Raw genomic sequence first — 21,378 nt, 5'->3', positions numbered from 1 at the left:
TGAACTGGCTGCATCCACCTCCAGGTCAAGCCATGGGATCATCTGGAAAGTCTAATATGCAGGCATATATGTGTCATGGGTGACATTATTAACTAATGTGTTACTTATGCCATATGATGGAGGTAAGGGAGCAAGAGTGTAGGATAGGTGATAGAGTTCACAGAGACACTAGACGAGGGAGGAATACTTGGTTATTGTTCAACTCATAGTGAAGCTGACTCGGTCTGTAGGTTTCTAGATGACTGTCTCCAGCCTTGGTCTCAAGTCCTACCTATTTACAGCCTGGCCACATAAGGCCTGTGTTTTCTAATATATGGTGTTTTCTAAGTACCATATATTACACTGCACATGTAATATGTGCCTATGTGTGTGGGTGTATAAATTAGGTATATGAGAGTCAGAAAAGTGAATCATTTGCTTTAGGCAGCACAGTCCTGGACTTGGATATTCACAAGGCATATGTGAATGCGAACATGCTCCTTAGCAAAGAGGGTGAACTATGAAGCAGATCAGGAACTGATTCCTGGTGGTGCGTTTGCTGTTTTCAAACCCTTGTTTATACTTTTGTCTGCGGTTGTCTCCTCAGTGTAACTTCATTAGACAAAGCTTTCACTCATTGGTTTACGCATTGTCTGTGACTGGTTTGTCACTAACATAGCAGATGTCAGTAGTTGCCACTCTGCAAAGCATAGCATATTTACTGCAGAACCCTCTACAGCAAAAGTTTACAGACCTTGATGTGAATATCCCAGTCTGCCCAAAACCAAAGGTTCAGTTCCTACAATGAGCAACTGACTCAGCTTGGAAATATAGCAAGTATGTAAAAATATTCTTCTTAGGCTGAATGTCTAATACAAAAATGGGAAAATGGATTCCTTCAAGTTAAGGATCTTGCTAAATAAGGCACTGATAACCAGTAACACAGTGAGGTATGAAGGCATTCAGCAGCTTTTCATCAGCTTCCCAGTGTGGTCATGGTGCTTATTGAATGACATAAAATGTGTGCAATCAAATGATCCCTCTTACTTCATTGATCATCAGTTTGGGCAATAAAGAAAATTACTGATTGATTGATATACAGACTCTCCATACCACAATGGATTCAGTAAAGCAGAACACATTCACCATGGAACGAGGAAGCTATTTCACACCTGAAAGACTTAAATATATTTATATGTCACACAATGACCTCAGGCAATAGTGAGGTGTTTGTATAGCAATATTCTCATGGGAAAATAGTGTCTAGTGATGTCACAGCCACCTCAGATTGTGTAAGTACACTCTAAAATAGCCACACAGAATCATCATTACTTTTTCTCAGAATATGTCATGGGCAGTAAGTGACACATGAGTATATCAGGTCTCTTTGACAGGACTCAAGAGGGCCATGCATTGGTAAGACAGTTTTTATCCATGCTTCTAGATTGCAGGTGTGTATGAGCAATCTGGCCATACCATACCTAGTGTGTCACATGGCTCATTCTTCCAGGAACAAATGTCAAATCCTGTGAGAAGGATGGCATGATCATGTCTCTTGCCATTCTTTCCCACAAGGGCAGACTGCCACTGGCAGAAGCTATTTAGAGACTGGTCTGCATGGTGGTTGATCAGCAATCCTCCCTATGGGAAAGGTGCAGAAATTAGAGGGTGATGATTTAGCCAGAGTGAAGAAGACTGAATCATTGTGACTATGAAGGCAAACACCATGTTTTTAGAGGAAATTATCAATGGAGGAGGGCCACTGAGCCAAGCTCTACCAAAAAAAGCAAGTTTAGGTTATTATAAATTTTAAAGTAAACTTGAATTTTCAGTTTGCACTTTCTAACTAACTACATTTTTAGAATTAAAACAAAATTTTGATCTTGATAAATTTATTCATACTGAAGTTCAATAGTTTCCTCAATAAAGCATAACAAAGACAGCATCCATAGTTTACTTCTCTATAAAGTTTGGTACCTACGAGGCTACAAGTTATCAGTAACACAATGTGAGTTTACTGAATGGAGAACCATTTATTAGAGATTAGGGCTGGAGAGATGGCTCAGAGGTTAGGAGCACTAACTGTTTTTCCAGAGGATCCATGTTCAAATTCCTAGTATGACATGACTCACAACTGTCTATAACTTCAATTCTTCAGGATCCAACACACTTTCCTGCCCTCTGTGGGTATTGGGTACACCCATGCCATTGTGTACATATATACATGCAGCCAAAACATGCACACAGTTATATAAAAAAGAAAGACAGAAACTATTCTTAAAACAATAATTTATCAAAATGTTTGCTTAGGTAAACTTGGGTCAAGCCAAATGTTTAGATAGTAATTTTGTCAGTGAATCAGGGTGCTGCTGGCTTCAGTATCCTTGAGCAGTGTGTGACTAGCACAACAAAGTCCAAGTGTTTCCCAAACAACACACACCCTATCTTTCTAAAATTCCAGGATAACCTCACACAACACAAACCTCTGTAACTCTGCACACCTGGGTAATTAAATCCATTTTCTCTCCCTTGTCTCCTAGTCTCTGCTTTTCACATTCTTTATTGGGGTTAGAGTTGAAGAGGAAAAGCCTCAGGGGCTTTGAAAAATGGTCTGACTGATTGGTGAGATCATAGGGAAAAATACAGCTTACAGATCAAAACACTACAGAGCAGGGAGTACTGTGCAATTTAACACGTTATTATATGTTCTGTTTTTGCAATTTGCCCAGTTCCTGTGTCATGCACCTCACAATAATCAATTCAAGGCAGTTGAAGACCCCTTGTTTATTCTTTGACATTCCTAAATTGATGCTTGGGAGACCATAGACTTACTACAAGAATTTTATGATGGATTCCGTCTGGTAACTTCTCAAAATATACTTATGTATCCACCTTAGTATTAGTTAGTGTATTTGACCTATGAAGTCCAACTAACCCTGAAATCTATGACTAAATTCACCCTTATCATAAGGACTACATATTTATACAGAGAATTTACATTTTTGTATTAACAATGTTATAATGTATTTAATATTTACATATAACTGTTGATACATTTATTATTATCTAGTCTATATTAACTAGTCTAGTATATAAAGGACAGTTTTATGGTGATTTAGCTCAATGATACTTAGTAGACTGTACTTTCCCTGAGGAGATTATTGGTGTACTTTCAAACATGAGATTCATCCATTGGTATACAGTAGGTATTCAATAAATCCATCCTCAACAGCAGAACAAATGAATAAATGAAGTTTGTTACTTACAGGGTCTTGTTCCAGAAGAATTAGACTCACAACCACAATGTTTATGTCGCTTCCGATGGTCCCATCTTTGAACAAGCTAGAAACCTGTTGAACAATCAAAGCCACATAACATCTTTTAAAGGTTGCAACCCTGCATGGAGAGAATCAATCATACATATGTCTCAAGGTTATCAAGATGGTTCCTGATGATGCCGCTTACCATGTTCATGACTGTGAGAATGTATGTGGTGACATCGTCCTTGCCATGCTTTGCCACCATCTTTGCATCTGCCACTACGAGGGTTTCTACATTAAGACCCTTTTGTGACTTTCCAGCTGATCTTCTGGGCCGCCCTGTGCCTCCATATTCATCAAAGCGTAGATAGGCATCTTCTGCAGGAGGCTTGGGGGCATCTGCAGTAGACAGAAGAGAATTTGGAAGGAAGATCAGCAGAAGACATCTGGGTGACACAGACAGCTGAGAAAGTGGGAAGGTGACTCTGGGTGTCACTGTTGTCATGCCCTGGGGCTTTGCACCTGAGATTCATGCAGCAGATGTTTAGATGCATGGATGGGTGGGCTGATGGGCAGATTCAGAAATGTTAAAAATGCTCAGAGGAAAACAAGCTACAATTCTAGCTCGCCGACAAGGCAGATCAACCAAGGTCAGTGAAGGAAGGGGGCAAAACAAAAATCTCATTTTGGGAATACATTGACTTTGTAATGCCAACAGCTAAGGGAGATGGCAAAAACACTATCTTATATCCAATTCTGGCAGCTCCTATTTGTGTGAGGAACCCTCACCTGTCTGTGCTGGGCAGTGTGGGACCCAGTTGTCATCTGTGGCTACCATAGTGGAATGTGGCTGGCAAACACAAGGATCAGATATTTATCAGATAAAACAGAATGTAATATTTAGCTTGGTCCCTGAAGAATACAAGCATCTTTGAAACAATGAAGTGTCTAAAAATCTACATTTTCAGCATTGAGTCTTAGGAAATCTACTTACAGATTAAAGATTTCCTGTGGAAATTTGGTTATTAGAATTGACACTGAGCCATAAGAGTAAATTTAGTACATTTACAGAATACAGTATGAAAGAGAAAATTCAGTCCTTCTCCAGCAATTTGTTACATCGTTTATAATTTGAGGTTATGATACTTGGTTTGATGAGTTAGATAAAAAGCTACTGAAAGTAATTTGTTTTTAAACTTTTATTATTTGCAGGTGTTGTTAGCAGCTGTATGAGTGTGTGGTATGTTTGTATACTCTGTGTATGTGTGTGTGTGTGTGTGCGCACGCACACTTGTGAGCATATGTGCACATGCATGTGGGTGTCAGAGGTTGACAATCCATCTTGTAGGCAGGGTTTCTCAGTTGAACCCAGAGCCTGTCAATTCAGCCAGTCTAGTTGCAGTTTGTCCAATAGATCCCTAATGTACAAAGATTACAGGGTATTTGTGGGGAGGGGAACCTGGGTGCTGGGGATCTGAGCTCTGCCTCCCATGCCTCGGCAACAAGTGCCTTATTACACTGAGCCATCTCTTCAGCTCTTGATTTTAATGTTTTAAAAATGGCAGAATCTCATGTAGCCCAGACTGAACTTGAATCTCTACATAGCCAAGGATGGCTTCAAACTCCTGATTCTCTTGCCTTCAGCTCCCGAGTGCTGGAATTACAAGTATACATCACTGTGGATGCCTTAAACTGGTTTTGATCATAGTTGCTAGTAAATGCAAACTTACATTTGGTTCTTATCTACTGAACTCTGCTATTCTAGAAAGGAGCAGAGGAGACTAGAAATACAGCATGCCTGGTTCAGAACTTTACTGTGCACAGGTAAGGTGCTGAGCTTGACCCCAGCACTGGGCAGGTGGAAGCAGAATGTTTTTTGTCAAAACAGGGGCTTTGACCTCATAATTCTCCTACCTCAGCCTTCCAAGTGCTGGTATTATAGGTATCTACCACTGGCATGCCACCCAAGAGTTCTCCTGTTCTTTGTCAACTCACCTTCAGGACTCAATATTCCTGAGAAGTCTCTTGTGTCTCTAGTAGGACTGCTCATCTGTGCATTTATGTCTGCTTTCATTTTTTCACTACAAGGATCTGGGTACTTTCCCTAAGACCACAGAAACTAAGACAAGATCAGGACCTTTGGTTAAAACAGAGAGATGCTAATAAGGCCAGTAAAGGTCCATATCTACATCTTTCCTAATTGAACCTAGGAGAACCGTTCCTTCAGTGTGGGTTCACCAGTCCTCCTACAAGGCAGCATCTGAGAACAAATTCAGTGCAGCCCCACCGACCTGCCATGCCAGTGAACCCAGCTGCCCCCAAGACTACCCATCGAGGACCTCTTCAGAACAGACAAGGAAAATCTCCTTACATACATTTCTTGCGTCGTCCACAAAAATGCTGCTTTTGCCACCTTCGATGGTGGTACTCTGTCTCTTGGCTCTGGGAGGCAGGGGGAGTGTGACTTGGGGAGTGACCAGGATAAGTCCGATGGGAGCCAGGGTAGTCTTGGTACCGCTGGACCCTCTTCTCTGCTGTCCTTTTGTACAGGACGTGAGGATGGTGGCCTGCAGGTGAGCTGTAGTTGTGTTCCTGGGCCAGCAGTTGAGGTAGCGGTGAGATGAGGAATTCGTTGTCTCGTGTCCTTATCAGACCTGACTAAGAAAGCCAAACACAAAGAGCACACTCATGACTCCATGCGTTGTCTTTTTCTGGGTTGATTTTTTTGGCAACTTTGCATGGATTACTTCATATGGAGAGGCACTGTGCAAAATGCTTGGTATCTGTTTGCCTTTTTAAAATCCTGTGTGTGTGTGTTTTGCATTCTCGTATGTGGAGGCCAGAGGACAATTTACACTAGGCAGTTCTCTCATTCAGTCACATAGGTCCCCAGGATTGAGTCATGTCATCAGACTTGGTGTCAACCACCTGTACCTGTGGAGCCGTCTTATTGGTCCTGTCACATTTTTATCTGCACCATTACCTGCTGCTTTAGAACTCCAGTTTCACAAAGGGGACAACAAAAGACTAAGTGGGTTGGTACTCTATTTCCTAAATCAATGTTAACCATGTGTAACCCATAAACTGTATTTTTAAAGTGTATTTTAGTGCAGTAGAGGGATCAAACCCAGGGCCTTACACATGCTTAATACATCATGTACCTTTAAGCCATCTGGATCTGCTGACAATATTTTATGTTTTCATTGATTTATTTGTGCACATGCTTGTGCATGTGTGTATGTGCATGTGTTTGTGTGTGTATGCTCCATGCACGAATTTGAAAGCCAATGAAGGGGGATGCTTGGTAACCCGCTCTATCACTCTGCCTTATTCCTTTGGGATAGGGTCTCTTAATGAACCTGGAGCAAGGCTTGCAGCCAGCAAGATCCAGCAGTCCTAGATACCCACAGTGCTAAGATTTCAGGTACATAAAGCCATACCCAGATTTTATATGGGTGCCGGGATTTGAACTCAGGCCCTTATGTTTCTAGAGCAAGCACTCTTTCCCACTGAGCCATCTCGGCAGCCCTTAGACTGACAATGTTAATATGAGTTTTTGAAGGATTGAGCTAAGGAATGTCCTGCTTGTATGGCTTTGATTGATAGCTCCCGATGAAACCTAGATGGAGTGGCGAATATAAAAACAGTTCATGGCTTATGTAGAGAGAACAAGATCTCCCATGTTGGTGTCCTAAGTGCTAAAGAAATGGGAGGGTGCGCACGGATGTCTGAGAAAGAAGCATGCCATTATCTCTAAGTGGAAGTCTAGTGCCTCCAATGAGCTGCGCTATCATGAAGACATGTGTTTCTGAAATGAAGAAAGGACACTCATCAAGAAGCCCACAGTCACAATTACACCTTCCAAGCTCAAGCTCATGGCATAATGCCTGATATACTGGCGTACCAAAAATGGAGACATGGCTTGTAGCACAGGCTATTCTCTCCTCCAGATCATACACAGGGTACCTAGGCCTGCCTTGGGAACCAAACCAGCAACTCCAGTGTTGCTCTTGAGCTTGTGAATAGAGACAACTCTTAGCTTAGCTCATTTGAATCTGGATTTGTGTCTCTTTATCCTTTCTTTTTTGCTCAAAAATATTATTTAATAAGATATACAATTTTAACCTGATTTCATCTCTTAATTCATGTATGTAAACACCACATGGTATGCCATTAATTTATACAATTCTGTGGTTTTGGTGATTTACATGCTCATGGGTTCAATCCCCAGCACCAAAGATAAATATATTTAATAAGCTCAAAAACTGAAAACAGCACTGTGATTATGGATATGAACCACTATGAATAGGGCTAGTCATTATTGACTTGTGTGCTTTAAATGAGTGAACTATATTTATTTTATTTTTTATATTCCAATCCCAGTTCTCCCTCCCTCCTCTTCTCATGCTCTACCAGGGAACTCCTACAGCTGATAAACACCTTTAGTAATGTAGCAGGATACAAGATTAATAAAAAGTGGTAGCCCTCCTATACACAGATGACAAACAGGCTGAGAAAGAGATCAGAGAAACATCGCCCCTCATAATAGCCACAAACAGCATAAAATATCTTAGGTAACTCTAACCAAACAAGTGAAAGACCTGTATGACAGGAACTTTAAGTCTTTGAAGAACAAAATCGAAGAGGATATCAGAAAATGGAAAGATCTCCCATGTTCATGGTCAGGTAGGATTAACACAGTAAAACTGGCAATCCTACCAAAAGCAATCTACAGATTCAATGCATTATCTATCAAAATCCTAGCACAACCTCAAAAGAACAATACTAAATTTCATATGGATTTGTATTTCTTATTAAGACCACCAGGTGAATAGGATGCTCTGCATTCTTCATGAAGACGTCTTAGAAACAGGCCTAGGGAGGTGAAGGAATTAAGAAAAAGACTCAGAGATGTAGGTACAGAAAAGCTCTGATGGAGGGTTAGCAGCTAAGCAACAACCTGGAACCTCGGAGCTTTTATTAAGTACAGCAAAGACAGATGTGTTAGCAAGGACAGAGGGATTAGCTAGTCTCAGTAGAGTGCCTTCAGAAGAGCAGGCTCAGGCTGCAGTCATCTCTGAGGAAGAAGGCTTAGTTGCTAATTTTTTGCACACACTGCTCAGTCATTTGTAAACACTCATACACTAGCAACACTTGCCCTCAGATCAGAGAAAGGTTTTGTCAACTCCAAGTCTGACCCATACAGGGAGCCTTTTGCCATTCCTATGGGTCTGAGGTACTGAGTTCTTGACATGACCCCATCCATAACATATTCACTCAGGACTTCATCTGCTGTGAACGCATCTACCCAAGGCTTCCCTGATTTCACATAAGCATGCCCACTAGAGTTTAAGGAGCACTGGTTGAAGCCTTCCTATGTGCTGCTCATTAACATCAGCAGGAGTCTCAGATACATGCACATTACATCCCTGGTATCTCTGCCTTTTTGTTTTGTTTTGTGTTATTTTAACCACCAGGTGATTAATGAAATGTACAAATAAGCTATGGGCCCATGCTTGAGGCCTTACCATCTCATACATTGAGGGAGACTTTGACCTGCCTTGATCACTGAGCATCTGTCATATGCCAAATGATAAGCAGGGTGCACCACAGTTCATGGGCATTGCAAAGCATGTGGGTAGCTGGCTGGGTGAGTTTGGGTGTTGGGTTGAGGGTAGCTTACATAGGAATACAAAGTCAGCACCTCTCCCAGGCTATAGGATGCAGCGGGGCAGGGTGGATGACAGTTATCAGAGTTTAGCCTTATGTTAGAATTCAGCTTTGCTTTTCTAAAAGTCCAGAATACATCATTTGGTCCTGACTTTTCTGCCCTCTCAAAAGTTTGTGGATTTCTGAGAAATTATCTTATGGATATTGTCATATTTAGAGCATGTGAACATAAAATACGGCTTCATTCACCAGGCACACACTGGGCACCGAAGTCCTGATCCTTTCTAGACACCAGCGTTTATAAAAGGAAGACATAGTCAATAGAAAGATTATATTTGTGTTCTCATGGAGACTATGGGAGAAGAGGATCAATTGTATTTAAAAGTGGTATTTGGCTGGGGAGATAACTCAGTCACTAAAGTGGTTGCCATGCAAGCACAAAGACCTGAGTTTGAACCCCAGAGCCCCAATAAAAAGCTAGCAGGCATGGCAGGACACCCCCATAAACCCAGTGCTGGTGAAGCAGAGACAGGGATCCCTAAGGCTTATTGGTCAGTCTGCCTACTGAAGGCCAGTGCCATACCCTGCCTTAAAAAACAAGATGATGACTCCTGAGGAAGGGCACCTGAAGTTGTCCTCAGCCCTCACATGCATATACATATACATGTATATGTGTCCACTCACCTATGAATACACAAATTCATAAAAACTAAAATAAGCAAAAGCCTACCATCCCGAAATGCTGTCCATCATCAGACATGCATCAGCTGTGCCCTCCCCTCCCACATCTAGCTCAGGCAATGCTACCAGAAACTTCCATCTTTAATGTTGACACTTTCCACCTAGTCCTGACACCAGTCAGAATTCTCATCCAAGATAAATGGACATATATAGAGCTCTCTGCCTTTCACCTTTCTGCCAGCTCCACAAATTTCCCTTAGTCCTTGCTGACTTCATCTGTCCTCTCGCTAACCCTTTCTAAACACAACGCTGTTGTTCATACTTGGAAATCTTTTTTCCCCCATCAACTGACTGTTTTGTATTTATTTTCTTCCACTGTAGTTTTCTAATAACTTCTTCAACTATGAGTAGGTATCTCAGACACATACATACTATGGCACAGCATTCTCTGACTTTTTCTTTCTTAACCATCCAGGTAGTTAGTGGAATATACAAACTACGAGCATGTCTTCCTTTTGCAAAAGCTAGATGCTGGTATCCCCACTACTAAAGCTGGAACCTACACTGTCCCCTTTCCAAATGATCATAAGTCATAGATAGTAGTCTCCCTATCTCTCTCCAGTGAAAGAAATAAAACCCACACCTAATACAACATTTCTGTGGTAATGTGGACCACACAGGAATCCCCAGAGCAATTCTCATGCTAACAGACAACAAATATTTGCTTCTTAGTCAAAAAACATGTCAGAGTGGAGACTAAGCAGAGAGCTGGCCATCAAGAAACAGGAAGGAACCAGGCTTGAGAAGGGAAGGGAAAGCCCAGATGCAAACCCAGGCAAAATCAGAGCCTTCTCCAAAGCATACTGGCTCATCTTCTAAACTACAGGCAGACAAAAGGCACCATTTACAGCCCTCCCCAGACAGAGGTATTAGCTGAAGGAAAACTAAATGCCTCAAAAGCCCTCCAGCTTTCCCAACTTCCTCACTTGGTTCAACTAATATCCTTTAAGTCACTTAAGTGCCTTGACTGGATGGACCGGTTTGTAAGTTTTCAATTTTCTCCCTATTTCATGAAGACTCTAGGCTGCTCAAAGGCATAGGGGACACATTCCATGTTGAGACATCAACAAAATAGTCATCCTGAGGCAGTACCAAAAGATACAGGTAATTAATTCAGTGGACATGGGGAGGGAAAGGAGCCCCTCTCCGGAGTCTGGTTAAAATCTCTTGCTTGTTGAGAGGTAAGGATCATTAGTACAGCTGACATCATTCTCTGAGAAGCAATGTTGGTTTTATGGAGAGATGTTGTAAATAAGGGGGTTAAAACAGCAAGGATTCCTGCTGAAGGCCTCTGTCCTTCCCTGACTTCAATTTCTCAAGAGTCTCACAAACCCTATTTACAAGAAGAGAAAAGCATGATGGCCCTCAAGGGCCAAGCTTTTATCTTATCACATTTAATCCCATCAAAGGCACTCCAGGAGCCAATTTCTAATCTCAATTATCCAGATAGAGGAGGAGAGGGAGGGGTTCTTAGGGATCCTTTGAGAAGTAACTTAAAAGACACCCAAATTGATTTTGAGGGCACTATCAGACACTCAAGTGGGACTCGCCCTTAAAAAGTGCACCCACACACAAGTGGGTCTTACTCCTTCCCTGATCTCTTTATGTCAGTCCACATGTTTAAATCTACGTGAGAAATATTCTCCTAATAAATTCCAGCCAGGTTTTCTAGTAGATCATCTGGAAACTCTTTTCTATGGTTAATTCAAGACTCCAGCTTCTCTTGAGTGGATATCTGTGCAAAGATCCCTTCGGCTATAGCAGGAGGCAGCTTGGAGCTGCATCTTCAGCACGCAGCTGACTTCAGTTGATGGGCCCAAATTGAGACAAACACACTGGAGCTACACACTTAATTTCAGTGCAAAGGGCAAGCATCTAATTCTTTATAACAAAACAATTGCATAGTGCCAGATAATTAATAGTCTTCCTATGGTATCTGATGAAAAAAATGTAATCTAACCAAAGGAACAAATTACAGTTTAAAGAGATAGGCCCAGCACATCCAAATAGAACCATGTATATGTGGGGTGTATGAAGCTTTTTAAAAATTACTAAATGAATACAATGTTCTGCCTAAATATGGTGAATAAGACGCACCGTGGTATCCAAATGACGTCTAATTCAACAGAAAAAAACAAACACAGAAGAAGCTAGTAAATATCACAGTTAAAAAATGAAATATTCATTAGTATGCAGAGTGGAGTTAGAAATAACAGAAAGTGTGTGTGTGTGTGTGTGTGTGTGTGCACACACGCACGTTCTCTACAGCAAGCCTTCCAAGAAAGTGAATTCATTTAGACCAGAAGATTTTTCCTGATCCACGTGGAGAAACTCTGGGTGGAATGACAGAATGACATCACAGAACTAGGAAGTGAGAAAGTAGGGGCAAGCAGGAAGTCTGAGCCCCAAGTAGATAAGAAAGACAGACTTAGGTGTCCCTGGACATAGAGGACAGGAGAGGTCTCCAGTGAACTGAGCTGGTGATATCATTGTTAGCATTCAGGCATTATGCTGGCCTGCCTCCTGCTACCTGCCAGGATAAGTTTGCCAATACTCAGTATTGGCCTGCTCTTGGTCCTGAAAGCCATGGCTACAGCACATGCACTATGTCCCCTCATAAAAGGTGGGCTCCTCCTGCCTCCTGTCTCTCTGTTCCTTTCCTCCACTGTACTCCTGTCTCCAGAGGCTGGTCTCCTGCCTCTTCTCCCCCCACTTCCCATTCCCTTCCCTCAATGGAAGAAAAAATCCTCCACGTAAGCCCTGTTGCATGATGGCGTCCTTCTCCTGTTGTTTTTAAAATTGTTAACAGTCATAAACTACTGAAGGCTGAAGGATTTGTCAAAAATACATAACCGATTTGGTGCCCAACCTCTGTGATGCCATTCTAAAGGCAAGGTCCCAGGTCAGAATAAACAAAAGGCTTAGGAAAAATTGGTCAGTATGAAACAAAAAAAATCTGTGATTTGGAGGCAGGGCCCAAGGGAAAAAGGAGAGAAATGCAGATCTGCAGAGAAAAAGCCACAGCAGTCTTCAATGAAGGACAGCCTGTGCTATGAGGATGTTTATGGATTTTTGTCCAGAAGCAACAAAATTTACTGAGGGAAATTGGGTGGAATGATACAAAGATAAACAGTTAAGGAAAACGATGAAGAGGACAACACACTTGAAAGATGAAGCCTAAGTGTTGCTCCTCCTTTTGGTTATTTTCATCTCCTAAACAGTGTGAGAGCTCAGGGCTTCCCTAGGTGAAACAAACCAATCTCTAGCCACAGTGTTTTATGTCATGAGTTTCTCAGCAAATGTTCACACACACACACACACACACACACACACACACACACACGCACGCACGCACGCACGCAAAATAGAGTGCTGGTGGCTCTTGAACTTTCCAAGGAGATGATGAAATGATTCATCAAGAACTGTTTATTAAATCCCAGGTGGGAGCGAGTGGGTTCAGCTGGGACATACTCAGGCCAATAAGAGGACATCTGCTGACGTGCCCCGAGATGACCAGCACTGGACCTTGCTCTGTTTTCTATAAAGTACTTAATGTAGGAGATCTAAACAGAAACTTCGGTCATCTGCACATGCAAAGACAGTGGAGTAGATGACCTGAACTGTCCCTCAAGTGTGCACATGTACTCAAAATGAGAAGAGCTGTCCAAGGTTCCCCGTTGTCAAATGGAAAAACATCCCCTGTACTTTTTGGGGTAGGCAGGGGTAATGCATATTTTAAAAAAATACTAGTACTTCCCATCTGTTCCTCTCTCTCAATATTCACAGGACTCACAATACACTTTCCAGGTTTATGTACTGTTGGGTGACTTTAGGAAGCTTCTTGCTAATGTGAGTTTATTGAGATTAGCTTACAGGATCATTGGTGACCCATCGGCAGCTATAGCATCAGAAAGACCCAACCCCCATTCCATTGCCACTTTTTGTAAACTGTGGCATCCTAAGACCATGTCCCTCTAGGGCAGGCAGAAGAGGTGATTAGAATCTCACGTGAGATTCTTAGGCCAATCTCTCTACCTTCCTCCTAAAAAGGTGTGGCAACAGGCCTCTTTGTCTGTGATATTGCTCTGCCCATTTCCACAGTATGACTATGGACCAAGTCAGTCAACAGTTCACAACAGCTGTTCTACTTCAAGACAGAGATATGCCATCAAATAATATGGCTACACAGACACTAACGTTTCTACCAACAGCTGCCAGGTGCTTCATTTAAGTTTAAACAGACACTGTCAATATTCCCCAAGTGTTCTTAGCAATGCAAAACTAGTGAGAGCCACAATTGTCTTGACTCTCCAGGGTTCAATGCTTCTTCTGTCCTTTCCCTTATGTCAGAGGTAAAGGAAACTAAACCTCTGACACTCAAGTCCCTGGTCTGTAAAACGAGAATAACAATAGCCCTTCCTTCAGAGGATTAAAAGTGTAGGGTATGGTGTCTGACAGCATGTATCTAGTATTCCTGTGATTTCTATCTCTGATAGCTCAGGAAAAAGTAGAGAATTCAAGCCAACCTTTTCCTATTCTTTTCTTACTGTGCTGGTGTGTGATTTCATTTGTTAGGGTTTCTCTAGGTAGGCCCCTCTGGCCTCAGATTATGGAGCTCCTCCTGCCTCTGCCCTGAGAGCTAGCATTGTAGACTGTCCCAGAACACATGCCAGCCAGGCCTCTCCCCAACTGTGTTAATATTATGATTTTCCTCTTCAATTGGACCTGTGTTTCTGGAAGAGTGGTATGAGCATTCTTTCTGTCTACTGAGAGAAATAATGTAGGGATGAGGCGAGGCTTCGAGACCTGAAAAGAAAAGGATTAAAGTCTTCAGGATAGAACTGAAGATTCTCAAAGAAAGTCATGTATATGACACTGTGGAGAGCTTCTTCACTCCATGAATCTTTTAGTATTCACAGATTGGTCGCTGGGTTTGAGTGGGAATAGAGAAGGATGGTGGTGTGTGGGAAGGAGTTTGTTCAGCTTCCCCTCTTGCATGTATGGCCATTAACTCCAATGTTCGGGGGCTCATATATTTAGACATAGCCTTGGTGCCTTATGAAGACCTGATCTCTTGTGCTCCTTCTCCATGGGAAGGAGGTGGCATGTCCCCCTTTGGTTTGACCAGCATTGTGGAGAAAGGGATGCTGTTGGTTCAGAGCCCCTGCTTGGGTAGGAGAGCACCAAAGGCTTTGTGGGGCATATGGATGTGGACCATGACTGTGGGATACAGCCCCTAAGTCACATGCTGGCCATTTCTTTGGAGGAAGCAGGCAAAGGTCTGCCCTTTCCATAGAACACCTGGTGAACTGAATTGCCACACACATGTTCATGGACCACTCTGCCTGTAGTTTACTCAGGTGCAAGCCTAGACAAAACTGACCTCTCTGTGTAACCCCTGACCTCAGCAGGGTAGGTCAGGTAAAGTCTCCATACTGATGACAATGACAAGAAAAAAAAGGAAAAAGAAAAAAAAGTATCCAAGTCCTGCTACAGGTATCTTCCAAAAATTTATCTTCCTTCTCTTCCCTAAGGATCGTCAACTATATCACAGAATTTATCCTTCTGTGATAATTAATACTAACCAAAATCAGCTCCAAATCAAAATTAACTGATGTGACTTTGACCACATGGAATGCTCCCTTTCCTCAAAGCACTGGAGCCATAGCTATCTGATTGGTAAAGGTGAGGTCATTCTGGAAGCTATTAATACATACTAGTAAACTCACTGCTTTAGCCAATTTTGTTTTTCTCCTGGAATAAACAGTCATGGCTGCAGCAGCTCAAACCCGATGATACCAAAATATCTGCTATATCTGAATGTTGTGTGACTGCACAGTTTCCCTTACTCTTAAACATGTGCCCTATTAGGATTCTGGAGGATGTGATTCTTGGGAAGACACAGCCATTGACATACAGACTTTAAAAAACAAGCCATATCTGGACTGGCACACTGTACAGATCAGAATCCTAGTTAGTTGGCATTTTTTTGTCACTTCAAACACAGTGTGAAGACTTAAAGGCACAAATACATGCAGCTCTGTGTCAGAAATGAAGGGTTAGGTCAAGAGCTGTTAAAACCAGAGGGTTGCCCTCTGTACTCTCATGGCCACGTTACATCAAGAGGTGTGAAGAAAGGAGGGCAGGCGGTTGAGTAAGGTTGTCCATGGATCCAGAGATTATAAACTCATAGGTTCTCCAAGATTCAACCTGGACGACCATTGCTGATCTACTTTTTATTTCATCTAGCACCACTGTCATATAACAGCTTATTGGTATAACTTAAATGCCTTCAGAACAGAACTGGACTTCTCTGCTTGATGACAGACACACACTACTCTGTGAGACCTTTTTGAAAGAATTAAGCACAGGGTATAGTAAAGAGTATAGTAAACCACACCTGCCCAGTCCCTTAACTACTAGACACGCGTTCCAGTCAGCCTTAACTGTCAACTTGACACAGCCTCCAGTCATCTGAGAAGGGTGTCCCAGTTGAAGGATTGTATAAATCAGATTGGTCTGTGGAAAAGTCTGGGGGAAGGACTGTTAATTGATGAAGAGGGCTCAGCCCACTGCAGGCAGTGCCATTCTCTGGGCAGGTAGTCCAGGGCTGCATAATGGTAGAGAAGACAAGCTAAGTGCCAGCCAGGGAGCAACCTGCAGATGTGATGAAGCAGTTGTTAAAAGTTCTTGCACTCGTGACTTCCCAACGGTGACAGACTATAACCTGGAACAATAAGCTAAAATAAGCACCCCTCCACCTATCCTCACCGTCAGAGTATTTTATCATAGCAACAGGAATGAAATTAGGACAAGAGGCATAAAAATAAAGACAGTGATGTCTACATTTAAGGAGCTGTGCTACTCTGGGACACAAGCAAGCGCTCAATTAGATGTATCTACTTCCAGGTTCATATTCCCAATTTACAGATCCCTCCTACAGACCACCCAGTCACCCTGCACTAATTCCAGGGGGATATTTCTCTAGTTTCTTCCTAATCCTTGCAATGTAAATACCTGGCAAGACAGAGATAATATCCTTCATTTTGTGCCTTAGCATTTGACAGAGCTTGGACATGATACTCAAATTCTGCTGAATGGATGATGACATATATAGAATGCTGTAGACATAACGAAGTTAAGACAGACCACCTCTAAGGGTCTGAACTCTTGAACAATGGCAACCAGCAAGAATTTTGAAAATCTGCAAGAAACAATGATAAAGAAAACCCTGGCAGGTACCCACATTGCTGGGGTCCTCTGACTCCCAGAACAGTGAGGAGCATACTAATGTAACACTTTATATTCTACCAGACATGATCATGAAAATTGACAGAAACTTATACGGTAAGAATTTTTATAATGAGCACACATCACCTACCATCTAGTTTGCCAAGTCTTACCACAACGCTGTCCATGCATCAAATTTCTTCTTTAAATCCCTCACATGCAAACACAGGTGTTTGACCATTGAAGCTTATACTATCCATATCACATTAATTTAGATGAATACTCTCACAGAAGACTGGCAGCCATGGGCATATCGCACTCTACCTCCTCTTCATCTGACAAGAAGCAAATGACTATTGGTCTCACTCGCTACTTAAACTGCACTTATTCAGAGCCTATGTTTGGAGAGTAAGGAAACCTACGAGGTCGACAGTCAATACAAGCTGCCTGAAAACAGCTACTTTTCAAGAAGGAACAGTTGATACACACCATGCATCGCAGCTGGAACTTTGCAAATAGCATCTGCTACATTTGCAAGATAGCGGAGAATCGTCTTAGGAACAAATGATGCTCCCTGTTCCCAAGGCAGCTGCCTGCTGATGCACTATTGGGGAGACATATGTTTTCACTTGTTTCTGTAGTGGTGATGGGTTATGTCAAGCTCTCCACCCCGCCCTTCCCTGCTTCCCTTGGAACTGACAGCATTCATTTGTTAAACAGACAGCGAGAGCTGGAAACAATGCCAGTAACCAGCTGTTAGACGTAGGAGGAAGTATACCACGTGGTGTTAACTCACTGGGTAGCAGCACCGAGAGGCTGTGTGATTGACTGGACTCCCAAGCTCCCCCTGGGTGGCATGGAAGCACCTGAGATGGCCACCATGTTGGTGATGGCTGGTCTTAATTTCCATTGGTTATTTATCTTCTGCCCCTCTGTGTCCCCTGCCTTAAGGTAAATCCAAGGAAAATAATCGTAGGCTTAAGGGGTGTTTGCAGTTTGTGTAGTCCATTTCCCTAACTTCACAGAGGCAGGAAATAGGGATACATACGGAGAGAATAAAGAATGGCCCAAAGCGTTAAAAATTCATCTGCAACGTAGTAGAAACTTGTTGCCTAGCATTCTATTTTCTTGTATACTAAGTAGAAAAGTTGGGCTTGATTAATCGGCCCACCTCCATCTTATATTCTAGTATTTTCTTCACTCAGGAACATAAGCAGATGACATGATGAGCAAAATAAAATTTATGAATAAGGCAGGGAGCTTCCCCCATTCAAAGCTCCCCTTCCCCACGCCTCAGTGCATTACTAGCCTGGCACTTGCAGACTTCTGACTTTATAACCTTTGTCCTCATTCAATGCTGTACTGAATTTCTTACGTTTAAGAAATGCCTTGCTTGCCGAGGCAAGGCGGAGGTATTTCCTTTTCTGTCTCTGGCATCTGCCAGACCACGTGGCAGAAAGCTAACACCCTGGGTATGCCACATGTAAATGTAATTCCTAAAACACCTTGGCATATGTGCAAGGCATATGAGTAAAAGAAAGGGAGCTACGGTTTTGCATCCGGGTTTAGATTTAAATACTGGCTCTGCTCCTTAGGAATCCCTGCCGCTCTGTGCCATTTGCATACACCGATACTTTCCATACTCCTTGGGAATTTACAAAGGGCTCTAAAAAAGGCTCGGTGATGGGCCTGCATTATGAAATCAACAAGTGGTCACTATAAACAGGAGCAGGCAGATAAACAGAGCTTTCTGAACGGCTGGAATAGAAGCAGAGTTTATTTAACCTTGTGAAGTCTTTGTGTGTCAAATACCAGGGGCTTCCATGCAGAAACAAATGACAGCAGCCTCCAAGCAATGAGCATTTCTATTCGGTGATCTCTGCTAACTCCTGGAATTTCCAAATTGTTGCTCCTGACACAGGCTGGGAAAGAGAGGACTTGGTGGCAAAATACAGCAAAGGGGACACAGGCATTACATTACACCAGTATCCTCCACCCAGGTTCAGGTTTAGAAAGATGTAAATAAGAGACGGGAGGGATACTCATGAGATGTGAATTCACTAATGCAACAGAGATAACCCCTGACTGTGGGCAGAGATTTCCAGGTTTGTTCTCACCCTTGCAGAGACATCCTCACTCAGCTGCCAGGCCAATTCTCTTCAGGTTACAAGCTCAGAGTAGCAGAGGATGGGGGGGGTCTTTATTGCTAAGCTTTGGCTCACATCCATCTCCTGTCATATAGTCATATATCACCCTGGTCACGGGACAAATTGTATCTTGACATACCCAGTACTTCTAGGCTTCTAGATTGTCAAAGAAAATGGGCAACCAGACTCTTGGGAGCAATCTCAAAACACACATTATCCAAGAGTATCCTCACAAGGGCAGTGTGTGCATGTGCAGGTGCACATGTGTGGGTACACATGAAGAATCCAGAGGAGGATATTAGATGCATCCTCTATTGCTTCCTCCGTGTTTAATTAGGCAGGGTCTCAGTGAACCTGGTGTTCACTGGTTCTGCAGGATTAGCTGGCTGCCAAGGCCCAGGGACCCTCCAGCCTCTGTTGCCTTTGTGCTGGCATTTTAGATGCACACTGCCACACTCAGCTGTGAATGTAGATGCTGGGGATCTGAACTCAGGTCCCCCTGACTTGTATGACAAGCAAATGCTTAGTCTCATATTTTATGCAAAATAGCATAAGGGGATTGCTTCTGTTGTCACACAATCCCTCTAAGGGACAGTTACAGACTGCACATCAGTGGATTACTTACTATGGTCATATTGAAGACATTGGCATCAAGGCTGACTTCCTTAACACCTGTCCCAAACAAGGTTTTATTTGACTCTGTAGCCATAACTAAGATAACCATTTCCTTAGATGACAGCCAGTATCTTAGATTTGTCTATCAACATGCAGGCTGAGAACCAAGCTGGCCCTTTCTAGCCAGTGGTTTGTTTATTTAGCCAATGATGGCTACTCTCCTTTAGACCCTTGCATAGCTGGAATGGAAAGTGTCTGGGTTCCTGCTCTCATCTTCTCTCTGTCCTCTTCTCTCACCAGGATACCCATCCCTTTCTTTGACTAATTTCCAGGCAGGCTGGTCCTTTTGAGATTCTTTGTTTCTGGCTTTTTCCCACAGGAGCACCTCAAGGCTTGATTTGCCTAGGCAGAAGGCTGTTCTCTGACCAGCTAATCACAAACACCTATAACTTCAGACAGCATAGCACCAGGCCACAAACTTGAAACAAACGTCTGGGAGTCAAATCACAACTGTACTACTTGGAAGAATGGTGACCTTGGGGAAGTTACTGACTTTCTGTGCCTCAGTTTCCACAACATAAATGTGTGCCAATGGAGGTATCTGTTTGTTCTAGAGAGTAATATTAAAATATCTAAAGCATACGGCAAGCACCTTCTTCACAGCCAGCACCTGCTATCTGTGTTGCTTATTGTCTGAAAACACTTTGATATTAATTTCTCTCTCTCCTCCTTTCCTTTTTCTCTCTCTCCTCTCCCTCTATCACCCCCTGACATACTATGGATAAAACCTATGACCTCAAAGACCCTAGACATGCCCTCACCACTAAGTTACATTCCTAGCCTTCTTTTGACATTTGCTTTTGAGACAAAGTCTCACAAAGACACCCATGCAGATTTTGAACTTGTAATCCCCCTGCCTCAGGGTTCCCAGTAGCTCAGTTTACTGTTCTGTACCAGGAAAGGATAGCAATGTTGTGATTCACTTTTCCCCCCACGATACAAATGCTAAGTTATATTTATATGGCAAATAAATATCACAAGTCAACACTGATCCAAATCCAACCATCAGTCCTGAGACTGTGAAACAGCTGAGTGACAGCAGGGTGTTCTTCAGGAATGGCATGTGGCCTGTGGCTTTTTGAGCAGTGCAGCCAGTAACAGACTCATGCCCCGATGGGCTGTCTGAGGAGGGACCTCAGTGGCTATTGGAGTGAGGACTCAGTTGGAGGGCTCCACTCTTCTGCAGCAGAGTCACTGGCTAGTATTGTGATTCTTGATTGATTAGGGGAGCAGAGAGGTTGCCACATAAATCCCAGCCCAGTCTTTTCACCTTCAACATCCTGGCACCTAGAACAGTGTCTGATAAATAAGAGATTCTGGGTAAGTAGGTGCTAATTGGATGAACCATACCCAAATGTGCTTCTGATAAACAACAGCTTCTAATAAAGTTGCTGCCAGCCAGCTAAATAAAATTACCTTTAGGCAGAAAGTCAGGGATGGAATTTAACAGTGAATACTAAGTAGCTCAAAGTTTACATTGTCTGCCCCACAAAAAGCACGCAAGATTGTTGCTTATACAATGTTTGCTTTTATCTTATTTGTTCTTGTTTTCTTTATTTGCTAAGGATCTAGAGTTAGCAAACTCCATGACAGTGCTCTACTGTCAGATTCATTTGTGGAACAAATACTATTTGTGATGGCTTAAGCCCTGAGTGAGGCACTGGCTTTAAGGAATG

The 21,378-nt window shown here is 42.6% G+C and overlaps 1 protein-coding gene across 2 annotated transcripts in view; it reads right to left on the bottom strand.

The window, feature by feature from the left end:
* The window catches only part of Adamts18 (ADAM metallopeptidase with thrombospondin type 1 motif 18), a 130,777-nt gene that overhangs the window by 72,582 nt on the left and 36,817 nt on the right, over positions 1-21,378 (bottom strand). For both annotated transcript variants that reach the window (XM_040736509.1, XM_040736515.1), the window contains exons 3-6: positions 5,615-5,897; positions 3,445-3,638; positions 3,246-3,329; positions 1,461-1,620 (exon numbers count right to left, since the gene is read on the bottom strand). In XM_040736509.1, coding sequence (XP_040592443.1) covers positions 1,461-1,620; positions 3,246-3,329; positions 3,445-3,638; positions 5,615-5,897 — 721 coding nt within the window. The remainder of the gene's footprint in view (positions 1-1,460; positions 1,621-3,245; positions 3,330-3,444; positions 3,639-5,614; positions 5,898-21,378) is intronic.

Source organism: Mesocricetus auratus, unplaced genomic scaffold (assembly GCF_017639785.1).
Source record: "Mesocricetus auratus isolate SY011 unplaced genomic scaffold, BCM_Maur_2.0 Super-Scaffold_6723, whole genome shotgun sequence".
Classification (NCBI taxonomy): domain Eukaryota; kingdom Metazoa; phylum Chordata; class Mammalia; order Rodentia; family Cricetidae; genus Mesocricetus; species Mesocricetus auratus.
Note: the sequence above shows the minus strand (reverse complement) of the source record. Positions and strands in the feature narration are given on the sequence as shown.